This window comes from Anomaloglossus baeobatrachus, chromosome 6 (assembly GCF_048569485.1).
Source record: "Anomaloglossus baeobatrachus isolate aAnoBae1 chromosome 6, aAnoBae1.hap1, whole genome shotgun sequence".
Taxonomy (NCBI): Eukaryota; Metazoa; Chordata; class Amphibia; order Anura; family Aromobatidae; genus Anomaloglossus; species Anomaloglossus baeobatrachus.
The window spans coordinates 397659106-397673781 of NC_134358.1; the positions used below are offsets into that span (position 1 = coordinate 397659106).

The 14676-nt window shown below is 52.2% G+C and overlaps 1 protein-coding gene across 1 annotated transcript in view; it reads left to right on the forward strand.

The window, feature by feature from the left end:
* Positions 1 to 3441: 3441 nt before the first annotated feature.
* The window catches only part of VPS41 (VPS41 subunit of HOPS complex), a 358461-nt gene continuing 347226 nt past the window's right edge, over positions 3442 to 14676 (forward strand). The window contains exon 1 of the mRNA XM_075315114.1: positions 3442 to 3509. Within this exon, the coding sequence (XP_075171229.1) occupies positions 3471 to 3509 (39 nt within the window). The 5' untranslated portion in view covers positions 3442 to 3470. The remainder of the gene's footprint in view (positions 3510 to 14676) is intronic.

The window sequence follows — 14676 nt, forward strand, 5'->3', positions numbered from 1 at the left end:
CTTTCTACTACAGGGTCATACAGGTGTGGTCACAAATTATGCGGCTTGTGTAAGCACATGGATAACACAAAAAAGTTTTTTCTTGTGTGTCTTAGGCCGGCATCACACGGTACGATCTATCGTGCGATCGTACCTGCCCCCGTCGTTTGTGCGTCACAGGCAATTAGTTACCCGTGGCGCAAAAAGTCATTAACCCCCTGTCACACGCACTTACCTCCCGGACGACGTCGCTGTGGGCGGCGAACATCCTCTTCCTAAACGGGGAGGGACGTTCGGCGTCACAGTGACGTCACACAGCGGCCCGCGAATAGAAGCGGAGGGGCGGAGATGAGCGGGACGTATCATCCCGCCCACCTTCTTCCGTCTGCATTGCCGGCGGGACGCAGGTAAGCTGTGTTCGTCGTTCCCGGGGTGTCGCACAGAGCAATGTGTGCTGCCTCGGGAATGATGAACAACCGGAGCACAGAAAGAGGACCGACATTTTGAAAATGAACGACGTGTCAACGAGCAATGATAAGGTGAGTATTTTTGCTCGTTCACAGTCGTTCCTAACTGTCACACGCTACGATATGTCTAACGATGCAGGATGTGCGTCACTGAATCCGTGACCCCGACAACATATCTCCCGATATATCGTAGCGTGTGACGCCGGCCTAAGAAAGATTTTGACATCTAAACATTTATTAATTGTGGATCCATTAATGTGGTTTATTTAATCACATGCAATCTTCAGTATGTAGGTAGTACGGGCCGCACACTAAGGGTACGCTCAAACGAGCGTTAAAATCGGACGAGGACAATGTGAGAAAATCTCACACTACACTCTGTCCAATGTTAGTGCATGAGGGAGAGCAGATGGTCAGCTTTTCTTGCATGCAGATTCTGGATGCGAGAAAAGCGGTAGCATGCTGCGATTTTCTGCTAGAGCCGTATCCCTCGCACCCATTAAGTGAATGGGTGCGAGAGATACATCGGACTGCACTCGGATGTATCCCAGTGCAGTGCGATAGACGGACAGGCTGACAATGGAGGACATGGGGGGATTAACCCGTCCCTCTTCTCCGCAGCTCCCGGACTCAGCTTCGCAGCTGTGACCTGATTGCAGGATCGGGTTACAGTCACATGACACTAAGCTCATGCTCGCATCAGAGCTTGAACCGAGGGTCATTAGCATATCGCATCGGATGCCATACGCTCGTGTGAGTCCAGCCTAAGGCACAGAACTTCAGAATACCTGTAGGATGTGAACAATACCAGCAGTAGAAGTCCTTCAGGAGCCTCACAACACCATCAATGCACATGGTGGCAATACAGACTTTTTTAGGGTTAATGCAATTGAAAACATCGCTCTGCCTAAGGCCTCCTTCACATGTCCGTGTCTCCGGTATGTGTTTGGTCCGTTTCCTCACATGCCGGAGACACGGGCACACGTAGACCCATTAAAATCAGTGGGTCTGCGCACACGGGCGTGTTTTGCCATGGACCATGTGTCTGTGTGGAGCATACGTGTGCCTGTGTGCTCCACACGTAGACATGTCTGTTTTTCTCCGGCATCATGGGTGTCACATGGACCGCACACAGACCGTACGGATGTGCCCCGTGTGACACGCACCAGAGAAAACACACGTGTCTGTAAATTAAAATTAATTTCTATACTCAACTTCTCCAGCCCTCCTGTCTCTGCTGGAACTTACTTCCGATCCCCACTCATTATGCTTATTGCATATCCACTGCACTGCGGGCCGGAAGCAGCAGCACCGGAGACCGAAGATCAGAACCACGAACAGCAACGCCAGGGACAGGTGAGCAGAAAGTTTATGTTCTCCGTGTGTTATCACGGATAGCACACGGAGAACACATGTGTGCCATACACACGGAGAACACATGTGTGCCATACACACGGAGAACACATGTGTGCCATACACACGGAGAACACATGTGTGCCATACACACAGCACATGGAGGGCAATACGCACCTTTAACTAAACGTCCGTGAAAAACATGTATGATTTTCACGGACGTGTGAAAGAGGCCTAAGAGAGGCGTATGAAGGAGGCTAAATGGATTTTTCTATTAAATACCAGAATACCCTTAGGGTTAAATTTGAAAAATGAATTAAATAACATCTATTAATTGTTTATCTGTTTGGTAATGTAGTACGTTTGACACTAATGTTGCATATCATTATGTTAATTACGATGTCCAGACCGTTCTGGTTTTTCTATGTCATATCCGGTAAATGTCTTTTTAAACCTGCTTTTCATTCATTGTGGTAGGGACTATGAATAAGGACGCAAAACATCTGAAACGCGTGCTCCTGACCATGTCACCTTAATGCTTTGTTTTACCGCATGTTTTTAACATGAATCTCCAATAAAGCCAAAGAATTTTTATAACGTGGATGTGGATGCTGGAACCTTTCTCATGTGTACACACAGCCCTAATGTATCATACAGCGTGCACATTGCAGTATATTATATACATACAGCAGTTTGCTCACACACCGCCCTGCGGCGCACAGCGATTACACCCACCGCTCTGCCCCGCGCACCAATTACACCCACCGCTCTGCCCCGTGCACCAATTACACCCACCGCCCTGCCCCGCGCAGACTACACCCACCGCCCTGCCCCGCGCACGGACTACACCCACCGCCCTGCCCCGCGCACGGACTACACCCACCGCCCTGCCCCGCGCACGGACTACACCCACCGCCCTGCCCCGCGCACGGACTACACCCACCGCCCTGCCCCGCGCACGGACTACACCCACCGCCCTGCCCCGCACACGGACTACACCCACCGCCCTGCCCCGCACAGATTACACCCACCGCTCTGCCCCGCACACAGATTACACCCACCGCTCTGCCCCGCACACAGATTACACCCACCGCCCTGCCCCGCACACAGATTACACCCACCGCTCTGCCCCGCACACAGATTACACAAACCGCTCTGCAGCACACACCGATTACACGCACCGCTCTGCAGCACACACCGCTCTGCAGAACACACCGATTACACGCACTGCTCTGCAGCACACTGATTACACACCGCTCTGCAGCACACACTGATTACACGCACCACTCTGCAGCACACACCATACACACCGCTCTGTAGCACACACTGATTACACACACCGCTCTGCAGCACACACTGATTACACACCGCTCTGCAGCACACACTGATTACACACTGCTCTGCAGCACACACTGATTACACACTGCTCTGCAGCACACACTGATTACACGCACCACTCTGCAGCACACACCATACACACCGCTCTGTAGCACACACTGATTACACACACCGCTCTGCAGCACACACTGATTACACACCGCTCTGCTGCACGGATCACACTTCCGGCAATACACAATCCTAAGTGTTGCTCATTGGCTCCTCCCACGCACGTGACTGATCACATGTTCCCGACGTCGTCTATTGTTGTCATGTGACTGGTTTGTTCCTGTTATGGCTGACACGCAGGGAATGTCCGGCTCCACAGATCAGGTGAGTGGCTCCTTCCATTCCCCGCTCTGTATATGAGGGCCAGCAGTTCCCGTCCAGGAGTCGCTCCCGCAGACAGTGTGCACAGGCCGCAATCTCCGGTAGTGCCCGGCACTCACCCGTGTAAGGTGACACAGCTGGCCCTGTACCGCAGCCACATGGGGCTCCCGGGTCAGAGCTGCGGTAGTGTCTATGCATTGTCTACAGCCGGTGTACGGGCAGCACAGCGCCCAGTCACATCACTGGTTAGGCTATATGCACACGCTGCAGTTTGTGACAAAAACTGCACCCACACTGCAACCAGCACTGCACCTTGTCCCAGAGAGACTGGAAATGTAAAAAGAGAAAACCCCGCTTGTAATGATGGTGCGGTTTTTGTGCATTTTTTTTGGTGCATTTGTTGATTCTGAATTTGATGGGGTTTTTTTGTGTAAAAATAGTGATGGGTGAACCAAACTGTGGAGTCCGACCCCTGAGGGTTCAAAGGCTCCCACGGGGAGACATAAAAAATAAAGTAAAACTAAAGCAAAAAATAATAAAGCTATTTACTGTCACCTGCACAGCTCTACACTGCTCCTGCAGCCACTCATACTTTTTCCAGGCCGCTCATTAGGCTCATGCATATTCTCAGCTTCCCCCACCCACCGGCATCTGTGATTGGTTGCAGTCAGACACCACCCCAGCCTGTATGACAACCTGTCTGACAATTCCAATCACAGACCCTGTCTGTGGGTCTATAGCGGACAGTATAATCAGTGGGTGGTCCCCCCAGATTATGACACCCAGCCAAGATAAAGCCAGACAGCTGGGAGCTGGTATTCTCAGGCTGGGGGGGACCCACAGTTATTGGGAGCCCCAGCCTAAAAATAGCAGCCTGCAGCTGCCCAGGATTGTCACATCCATTAGATGTGACAACCCCAGCACTTTACCCGGCTCTTTCCGATTACCCTGGTGCGGTGGCAATCCGGGTAATAAGGGGTTAATCTTAGCTCACAGCTGACACTAAGCCCTAGATTAGTAACGGGAGGAGTCTAGGAGACCCCCCCATCACTAATCTGTAAGTGAAAGTGAATAAACAAACACTGAAAAAATCCTTTATTTGAAATAAAATACAAAGACCCTTTTATTAACCCCAAAAACTTCCCTGCAGGTCTGACGTAATCCACAGAAGGTCCCACAAGTAATAATGAGCGAGTTGTGAAATACTCGGATTCACGATACTCATAACGAGTACTGCCTAATACTCGCGTATTCATTCCGAATGTGCAATGCAAGTCAATGGGAAAACTCGCAATGTAATGAGTAATCTGAATTCCGAACTATTCGCTACTCACACAAATAGTACGGCATTCAGGTTACTTGTTACTTTGTGAGTTTTCCCTATTGACTTGCATTGCACATGCTATTCGGAATGAATACGCGAGTAGTAGACAGCACTCGTTATGAGTATCGTGAATCTGAGTATTTTGAAACTGCTCGTCATTACCCACGACGATTCAGCTCTGCTACATCCGAGCCTGGAGAGACCGAGAACATGTTCGATATCTCCAGGCTCCGGGAAACACTGACAAGCGGCACCTGGCACCCCTATTAAAAACCCACAATATGTAAACAGAAAAAAACCCCACAAAATTATTTTAAAAAAACACCCCACAACTCTAGCCCTCATTCACCAATTTATTAAAAAAGGCCATGAAGATCTAACATAATCCAACAATTCCGAAGCAGCCCAGAAAATCAAACCAGTATAAAGAAAGTGAAAAGACAAATGTAGGGTACTAATGTTGATAAAACGTTATTGTAAAAACTCAGCAATAGCAAACCAAAAAGAGCAAAACAAAGACAGAATACAGTCCCTCGTTCACCAATGTATATTCAAAATATCTCCCACGCAGCTGTGACAAGTCCACGTGAAGGTCTCCTGACATTCCCTCACTCAATCTCCCAGCGTATGGAGAACGTTAAGAGAAGGAGTCCCATAGGCAATAATGGCAACCACCACTGGGTCTCACACTGCACCCTGCAAGAGCTGGCTGAGATGATGTCAGAAGGTTACAACAGTTCACAGAAGCTGTGTCACATAGAGGGTAGCTGCGAGAGATGGGGGCAGTGACGTCAGAAGGTTACCAAGGTTAACAGCAGCTGTGTCACATAGAGGGTAGGTGTGAGAGATGGGGGCAGTGACGTCAGAAGGTTACCAAGATTAACAGCGGCTGTGTCACATAGAGGGTAGGTGTGAGAGATGGGGGCAGTGACTTCAGAAGGTTACCAAGGTTAACAGCAGCTGTGTCACATAGAGGGTAGGTGTGAGAGATGGGGGCAGTGACGTCAGAAGGTTACCAAGGTTAACAGCAGCTGTGTCACATAGAGGGTAGGTGTGAGAGATGGGGGCAGTGACGTCAGAAGGTTACCAAGATTAACAGCGGCTGTGTCACATAGAGGGTAGGTGTGAGAGATGGGGGCAGTGACTTCAGAAGGTTACCAAGGTTAACAGCAGCTGTGTCACATAGAGGGTAGGTGTGAGAGATGGGGGCAGTGACGTCAGAAGGTTACCAAGGTTAACAGCAGCTGTGTCACATAGAGGGTAGGTGTGAGAGATGGGGGCAGTGACGTCAGAAGGTTATCACTGTTCATAGCAGCTGTGTCACATAGAGGGTAGGTGTGAGAGATTGGGGGCAGTGACGTCAGAAGGTTACCAAGGTTCACAGCAGCTGTGTCACATAGAGGGTAGGTGCGAGAGATGGGGGCAGTGACGTCAGAAGGTTATCGCAGTTCACAGCGGCTGTGTCACATAGCGGGTAGGGCGAGAGATGGGGGCAGTGACGTCAGAAGGTTATCACAGTTCACAGCGGCTGTGTCACATAGAGGGTAGGTGCGAGAGATGGGGGCAGTGACGTCAGAAGGTTATCGCAGTTCACAGCTGCTGGCTCTCGCGCTACCCTCTGTGACCCGGCTGCTGTGAACTGAGTGTAACTGTATGATGTCACCGCTCTTCCCAACTGCTGACTCTCGCCAAGTTTAGTATCAACGGCAAATATTGAAATTCTACTCTCTATGCCTCCTACATGGTCATTAAGAACTCAGACAGGACCGATCCATGTTGATACTGGGTCATGAGGTTGTTCTTCTTGTGTTACTCCAGGATAGCATCTCTTAGGATACCCTCAAGGATTTTACCCACGTAGAGATTAAACTTAGACTAGTTTCACACTTGCGTTGTGCAGCATCAGTCGCACTGCGTTGTGTGATGGATGTAATAGATGCGTTGCATATAGTGGCACAACTGATGCAACGGATTCAACAAAACAACGGAATCCGTTGTAGCATTTTTTTCAGCGATTTACTCAACTGAACATGCGCAGTTGTGTAAAGACGGATCCGTCACAGGAATCTGTTAAATGACGGATTCTGACGGATTCCGCCACCATAGGCTTCCATTATAAAAATGACGGACGCCGACAGAATCCTGCACATTACCTTTTTTGACGCTCTGGGAAGCGTAGAAAAACGCTACAAGCTGCATTCTTTCCGCCCGGCAGATGCAACGCAAGGCCATCAGTAGCAATGCGTAGTCAATACAAGTCTATGGGAAACAGCGCACATCCGTTAATGGATTGCGCTGTTTCCCAAAGTGGCGGATTGCGACAGCTGCCAAACAACGCAAGTGTGAAAGTACACTTACTGGCCTATAATTACCAGGCTCAGATTTTGTCTCCTTTTTGAATATTAGCACCACATTTGCTTTGCGTTAATCCTGTACTATAATTCCTGTTATTTTGGAATCTGTGATTAAAATTCATGGTCTGTCCACCACAGTATTTAATTCCTGCAGTACTCGGGGGTGTAGCCATCCAGGCCCGGGGATTTATCTACTTTAGTGATTTTCAGGCGGTGCTGTACTTCCTGCTGGGTTATCAGGTGACATTTAATGGGGAATTTATGGTCTCCCTGATCAGGTCATCTGTCATGGGATTTTCTTGTATAAATACTGTAGAGAAAAAGGCATTAACCAGATTGTCCTTTCCTTCCTCCTCCCTTTCACCCACACTATTTTTTTAGGGGCTACCACTATAATTTTTGAGTTTCTTACTGTTTCTGTAGTTGAAGAGCAATTTTGGATTATTTATACTTTCTCTGGCAATAAGTCGCTAGGTCTCACTCTTTGCTGCCTTTATTTGCTTTTTATGGAATGTATTTCATTTTGTACAAGTATTTGATGCCTCCTCACTACCCTTTTCGCTATAAGGCTATGTGCGCACGTTGCGTACAGTCACTGCAGAAATTTCTGCAGCGATCTGAAGAGCACACGTGCGCTTCAAATCGCTGCAGAAAATGTCCGTAGTGAAAAAAAAAAAAAGCCGATTCCATGCGTTCTGCCTGCAGCTCCTGCCATAGACAGAGCAAGAGCTGCCGGCAAAGCGCACGGAAGAAGTGACATGTCACTTCTTAGAACGCGCGCTTCGGACAGCAGCCGAAGCGCTGCGCTCTAAAACGCCACGTGCGCACGGCTCCTGCATAATCTTCATAGGTTATGCAGGGGACGCAGGACGCATGCAGTTACGCTGCGCTACAAAGCACAGCGTAACTGCATGTAATTACGCAACGTGCGCACATAGCCTAATTCTCTAACGGCTTTCTTTTTGCCATTGATGGCACAGGACTATTACTGACTGCTCAGAGGTCTGTCCTACCATAAGCAGCTGTCATATCCCCCTGCTATGGGGGTGCTGTGGCCCAATTTACTATCTCCAAACACTGCATCTGTTTCTGACTGTGTAAATACATATTAGTTTCTTTATATATAGAACAATACATTGAAGTCAAAGTACAAATACACAAGCATGGAGCAAAGCCTTAAGTGTTACGAGGGGGACCCGGGGAAGCGTGCCAAGATGGGAAATGGACTGCTTCCGCCGGTCAAGGTCCACTGTGCGGTGTAAGGGACCGCCGCTATGGTGGGTGAAGAGTGAGCGGGTTGCTGCTAGCGATCGTCTGGAATGTCACAGACGATCTATGTACACCGATCTGCCCTAACCCGTGAGGGTTGTATGGCACAGATCTCACGGCTCGGTGTACCTGTTGCACGGGGAAGCACAGAGGTGCCCACGCACGTGTGCCAGTGGAAGTCACGAGAATATGGCACGAGGGTAGCACAGAGGTGCCCACGCACGTGTGCTTTCAATAACCAGGTGAGTCCAATGGAGACTTGAGGAACTCACCTGGGACAGGAACACGGCCTGTTGACGGGGGTACTGCCGGAGCAGCAAGGCAGGAACACGGCCTGCAAACGAGGTACTGCCGGAGCAGCAAGGGCCAAGCCCACAAGAGACAGTAATGCCTGAGCAGTGGCGTGGCAGCACGCTGCCAGACATCCAAACGTAGAAGGACGGTCGCGCGCCGCCATGATGGCAGGGGGAGCTTTTAAGGAGGTGCAGCTCCACCCGAGGGCGGGCGCGAGGCGGAGATGACGGACTTGACCCAATCAGGGTCCACGACGTCCCAGCCTGGCCAGTCAGGATTCACCACTTCACCAGCCTTGTCATCAAGCCGTGTGACGTCAGTGAGCGAATCAGGACCCACCACGCATTGCACATGCTCACCCTCCTGCCTCTGGGAAATAGAGGCGGGATCCTCGGTCTCACAATGTGGAGAGATAACGGGAATCTCACTGCTTCCCTGAGCAGTAAACCTCTGCACATTGCGCAGCCTCGCAGACCTTCGGGGCCGCTGAGCAGGAGAGTCTGCGGCAGGCCAGGAATGGGAGACCGCTTCACTCCTTGTAACAGGAGAACCACTAGGTGTCACCCTTCTGCTGCCTCTCTGAGAAGGTATCTCCTGCACACTGCGCAGTCTGGCAGACCTTCGGCGCTGCTGAGCAGGAGTGCTCGTGGCAGGCAAGGAATGGGAGACTGCCTCAGTCCTTGCCTCAGGAGAGCCACGAGATGTAACATTACCCCCCCGTCTAGGCCCCCCCCTGTCCGTGCTCGAAGGCCGCTATCAAACCCGGGGCGCGGATATGATCCTCCAACTCCCAGGATCTATGCTCCGGACCACGGCCGGCCCACTCCACGAGGTAGTACCTCTTGCCCTGTATGACTTTTGTCTCCACAAGTTTTGCCACCTCAGGGTCGTCGGATGGGGAATCGGTTTGAGCCGGCAGGGACCCCGAGAATTTATTAAGTCGTACGGGTTTCAGGAGGGACACGTGAAAGGTGTTGGCTATAGCCCAGCGTGGAGGGAGCTGGAGTCGATATGCCACTGGGTTTACCTGCTATAGTACTTTAAACGGACCCAGATACCTAGGGGCGAATTTGGCTGCCTGTACCCGTAGGTTAACATTCTTAGAGGACAGCCATACTAGGTCACCAGGGGCGAAGGATGGTGCAGGGCGGCGGCGAACATCAGCCGTTGTCACCATCCGGTCTTTAGCCCTTTTAAGAGCCTCTTGGGTGTCATCCCAGATCTCCCGGGCCTTGGTCGCCCAATCCTCCACTCTAGTATCGGGTGACGTAATGGGCATCGGAACCGGGATTCTGGGATGTTGTCCGTTATTGAGTAGGAACGGAGTCTGGCCAGAGGATTCATGGACCGAATTGTTAATGGCAAATTCGGCCCAAGGAAGGAGGTTAGCCCAGTTGTCGTGGTGCGCGGATATAAAATGGCGGAGGTAAGTTACCAAGGTCTGATTAGTCCTCTCCACTAGTCCATTGGTCTCGGGATGGTATGCGGAGGAGATGTTCAGCTCTATCTGCAGGAGCTTACAGAGCTCTCTCCAGAAGCGAGACGCGAACTGGGGACCCCGGTCGCTCACCACCTTGTCAGGCATGCCATGCAACCTAAATACATGCCGAATGAACAAGGTGGCGAGAGCACGTGACGTCGGGAGTCGTGGGAGAGGCACCAAGTGGACCATTTTAGAGAAGTGGTCCGTGATGACCCATACGACCCTGTGCCCTGCTGACTTGGGCAGATCTCCCAGGAAGTCCATCCCCACCACTTCCCAGGGACGATCCGGCACTGGCAGTGGGTGAAGAAGACCTGCCGGTCTCTGCCGGGACGGCTTATTCCGAGCACACGACATACAGGCTCCCACATATTCCTGTATGTCCTGGGGTAGTCTCGGCCACCAATAATGCCTGGTCACCAGGTCTCTGGTCCTTTTGACCCCGAAGTGACCCCCGACCTTGGAGGCATGGGCCCACGATAGCACCTCGTTCCGTAGTTCAGGGGGAACGAGGGTTTTGCCAGGTGGCACCTGGTCCAAAGAAGTGGGAGTGACCATCCTCAAGCTGTCCGGGGGTAGTATAAGACGAGGCTCTTCCTCGTCCTCCTCCAACACAACCATACAACGTGACAAGGCATCGGCCCGTACGTTCTTCTCACCGGCCAGGTGGCGGATAATAAAGCGGAACCGGGAGAAGAATAAAGACCAACGGGCCTGCCTTGGGTTCAGGCGTTGTGCTGTCTGGAGGTATGTGAGGTTTTTGTGGTCAGAAAAAACCTCAAATGGATGCTTCGCACCCTCCAGGAGATGCCGCCATTCCTGGAATGCTAGTTTCATCGCCAGTAACTCCCTATCCCCTATGGAGTAGTTCCTCTCGGCCGGAGAAAAGGTCTTGGAGAAAAAGAAACACGGATGTTTCCTTCCTCGTTCGTTTTTCTGGTACAGGACTGCACCTGCACCGACCGAAGAGGCGTCTACCTCCAGTAGGAAGGGTTTGGAGATGTCTGGACGATGAAGGATGGGAGCTCTGGAGAAGTGAGTTTTGAGAGTGTGAAATGTCTCTACCGTTTCCCGTGTCCATGCTTTGGGATTAGCGCCCTTGCGGGTAAGGGCAATGATGGGTGCTGCCACCGTCGAGAAGTTGGGAATGAACTGGCGATAATAATTGATAAACCCCAAGAATCGCTGGATCGCCTTCAGCGAGCGGGGCTCAGGCCAGTTCATCACTGTCTCCAACTTCCCCGGATCCATTGCTAACCCCTGACTGGACACTATGTACCCCAGGAACGGCAAGGATTCCTGTTCAAAAACGCACTTTTCCAGCTTAGCATATAACGAATGGGTGCGGAGCCTCTTAAGTACTCGGATGACATCCCTCCGATGGGTGGTAAGATCGGGGGAGAAGATAAGAATGTCATCCAGGTATGCAACCACGGAAAGATACAAATCCCGGAAAATGTCATTCACAAAGTCTTGAAATACGGCGGGGGCATTGCAGAGTCCGAAGGGCATTACTAGATACTCGTAGTGACCGTCCCTGGTGTTAAAGGCGGTCTTCCACTCATCGCCCTTTCGGACTCGCACTAGATTATACGCCCCGCGTAGATCCAGCTTTGTGAAGACCTTTGCCCCGCGGAATCGATCAAATAGCTCAGTAATGAGGGGCAAAGGGTATTTGTTCTTGATTGTGATTGCATTTAATCCCCTGTAATCGATACAGGGGCGCAGATCCCCTTCCTTCTTCTGCACAAAAAAGAACCCTGCACCAGCCGGTGAAATAGACTTGCGAATGAACCCCTTCGCCAGGCTGTCCTGAATATATTTGGACATAGCCTCCGTCTCTGGAGCAGAGAGTGGATACACTCTGCCCCTAGGGGGCTCGGAGCCTGGCTTCAGGTCTATTCGGCAATCATATGGCCGGTGGGGAGGAAGAGTATCTGCGGCCCTTTTGGAAAAGACATCCCTGTAGGCCTCATAAGGTGTCGGTAAACCCGGCCCCTCAGTATTCCCTGAGGACCCAACCGACCTAATGGTAGCGGGTGGTTCGGTAGTCACGAGGTGCTCTCTACAGGATCCTGCCCAGGATGAGATCTCCCCTGTTGCCCAGTTGAGTATAGGAGCATGCTGTCTCAAGCAGGGAAGGCCCAGTAGGATCTCATCCGTCCCCCCTGGAAGCACCAGAAAGGACACCTGCTCATGGTGTCCCGGTGGTACATCCATCCTGAGAGGGATGGTGATCTGGGTGATAGGATCGAGTAGTATGGACCCGTCAACTACCCGGACCCTGAGTGGCTTGGGCAACAGAACCAGGGGAACTGAGTATCGGGTTGCCAGGGAGGTCGAGATGAAATTGCCTTCAGCGCCTGAGTCCAAGCAAGCCAGGGCAGAGAAGAGAGTAGTGCCGAACTGCAACTGGGCGCTGATAGTCAACCTAGAGGGAGAAGTAGCGTCTAGAGTCCCCCCTCTGATAGAAACTAGACGCTGTCTTTTCCCGACGGTTTGGGACATAGGGTAGCTATGTGTCCCCTCTGCCCACAGGAAAAGCAGATGACACAAGACCGAGAACCTGGGGCAGAGGAGACCACCTTGGACACCTCCATTGACTCCACGGAGTCGCCTACAGGACTGGCTGGGGGACCTGTCTGATGGAAGACGGGAGTCAGACGCTTTGTAGGCCGAGAAGACGTGGGTGCTGAAGAGACCTCGAGCCTTCGCTCCGCCTGGCGGATGTCTATGCGAGAGGCAACCTGAATCAAGGACTCTAAAGTGGCAGGCACCTCACGTGTGGCCAGTGCGTCTTTGACAACCCCTGCCAGGCCCTCCCAAAACACAGGGACAAGGACCTTATCCGGCCAGTCCAGCTCTGCGGCCAGTGTCCTAAAGTGTACAGCAAAGTCCCCGACTGAAGCAGACCCTTGCCGAAGTCGTAGGAGGCGCAGCGCGGAATCGTGGGTGACTTGAGGCCCGAGGAACACCATTCTCATGGCCCCAAGATAAGCTGCTAAGTTATTCACCACACGATCTCCGCGCTCCCACAACGGCGTGGACCACTTCAGCGCTCTCCCTGTGAGCAGGGACTGGACGAAGGCTACCTTCGCCTTCTCGGTAGCGTAAAGAGTCGCGGACAGCTCTAAGTAGGTGGTAACCTGGTTTATAAAACCACGGCACTCAGAGCTGTTGCCGCTAAAGCGCTCTGGAAGCGCAAGGCGAGGAGACCTTCCGCCCAATAGCACAGCCTGGGTAGCCGCCTGGGTGGCGACTGTCGTCAGAGTAGTCTTATCAGAGGAAGACTGCTCCACTGCTGCCAATCGTGACTCCAACTGCTGCACATAACGCAGCAACTGCTACTGCTCTTCAGCCATAGCCAGACCTTTGGCGCGACCGTAATGTTACGAGGGGGACCCGGGGAAGCGTGCCAAGATGGGAAATGGACTGCTTCCGCCGGTCAAGGTCCACTGTGCGGTGTAAGGGACCGCCGCTATGGAGAGTGAGCGGGTTGCTGCTAGCGATCGTCTGGAATGTCACAGACGATCTATGTACACCGATCTGCCCTAACCCGTGAGGGTTGTATGGCACAGATCTCACGGCTCGGTGTACCTGTTGCACGGGGAAGCACAGAGGTGCCCACGCAGTGTGCCAGTGGAAGTCACGAGAATATGGCACGAGGGTAGCACAGAGGTGCCCACGCACGTGTGCTTTCAATAACCAGGTGAGTCCAATGGAGACTTGAGGAGCTCACCTGGGACAGGAACACGGCCTGTTGACGGGGGTACTGCCGGAGCAGCAAGGCAGGAACACGGCCTGCAAACGAGGTACTGCCGGAGCAGCAAGGGCCAAGCCCACAAGAGACAGTAATGCCTGAGCAGTGGCGTGGCAGCACGCTGCCAGACATCCAAACATAGAAGGACGGTCGCGCGCCGCCATGATGGCAGGGGGAGCTTTTAAGGAGGTGCAGCTCCACCCGAGGGCCAATCAGGGTCCACGACGTCCCAGCCTGGCCAGTCAGGATTCACCACGTCACCAGCCTTGTCATCAAGCCGTGTGACGTCAGTGAGCGAATCAGGACCCACCACGCATTGCACATGCTCACCCTCCTGCCTCTGGGAAATAGAGGCGGGATCCTCGGTCTCACAATGTGGAGAGATAACGGGAATCTCACTGCTTCCCTGAGCAGTAAACCTCTGCACATTGCGCAGCCTCGCAGACCTTCGGGGCCGCTGAGCAGGAGAGTCTGCGGCAGGCCAGGAATGGGAGACCGCTTCACTCCTTGTAACAGGAGAACCACTAGGTGTCACCCTTCTGCTGCCTCTCTGAGAAGGTATCTCCTGCACACTGCGCAGTCTGGCAGACCTTCGGCGCTGCTGAGCAGGAGTGCTCGTGGCAGGCAAGGAATGGGAGACTGCCTCAGTCCTTGCCTCAGGAGAGCCACGAGATGTAACACTTAAG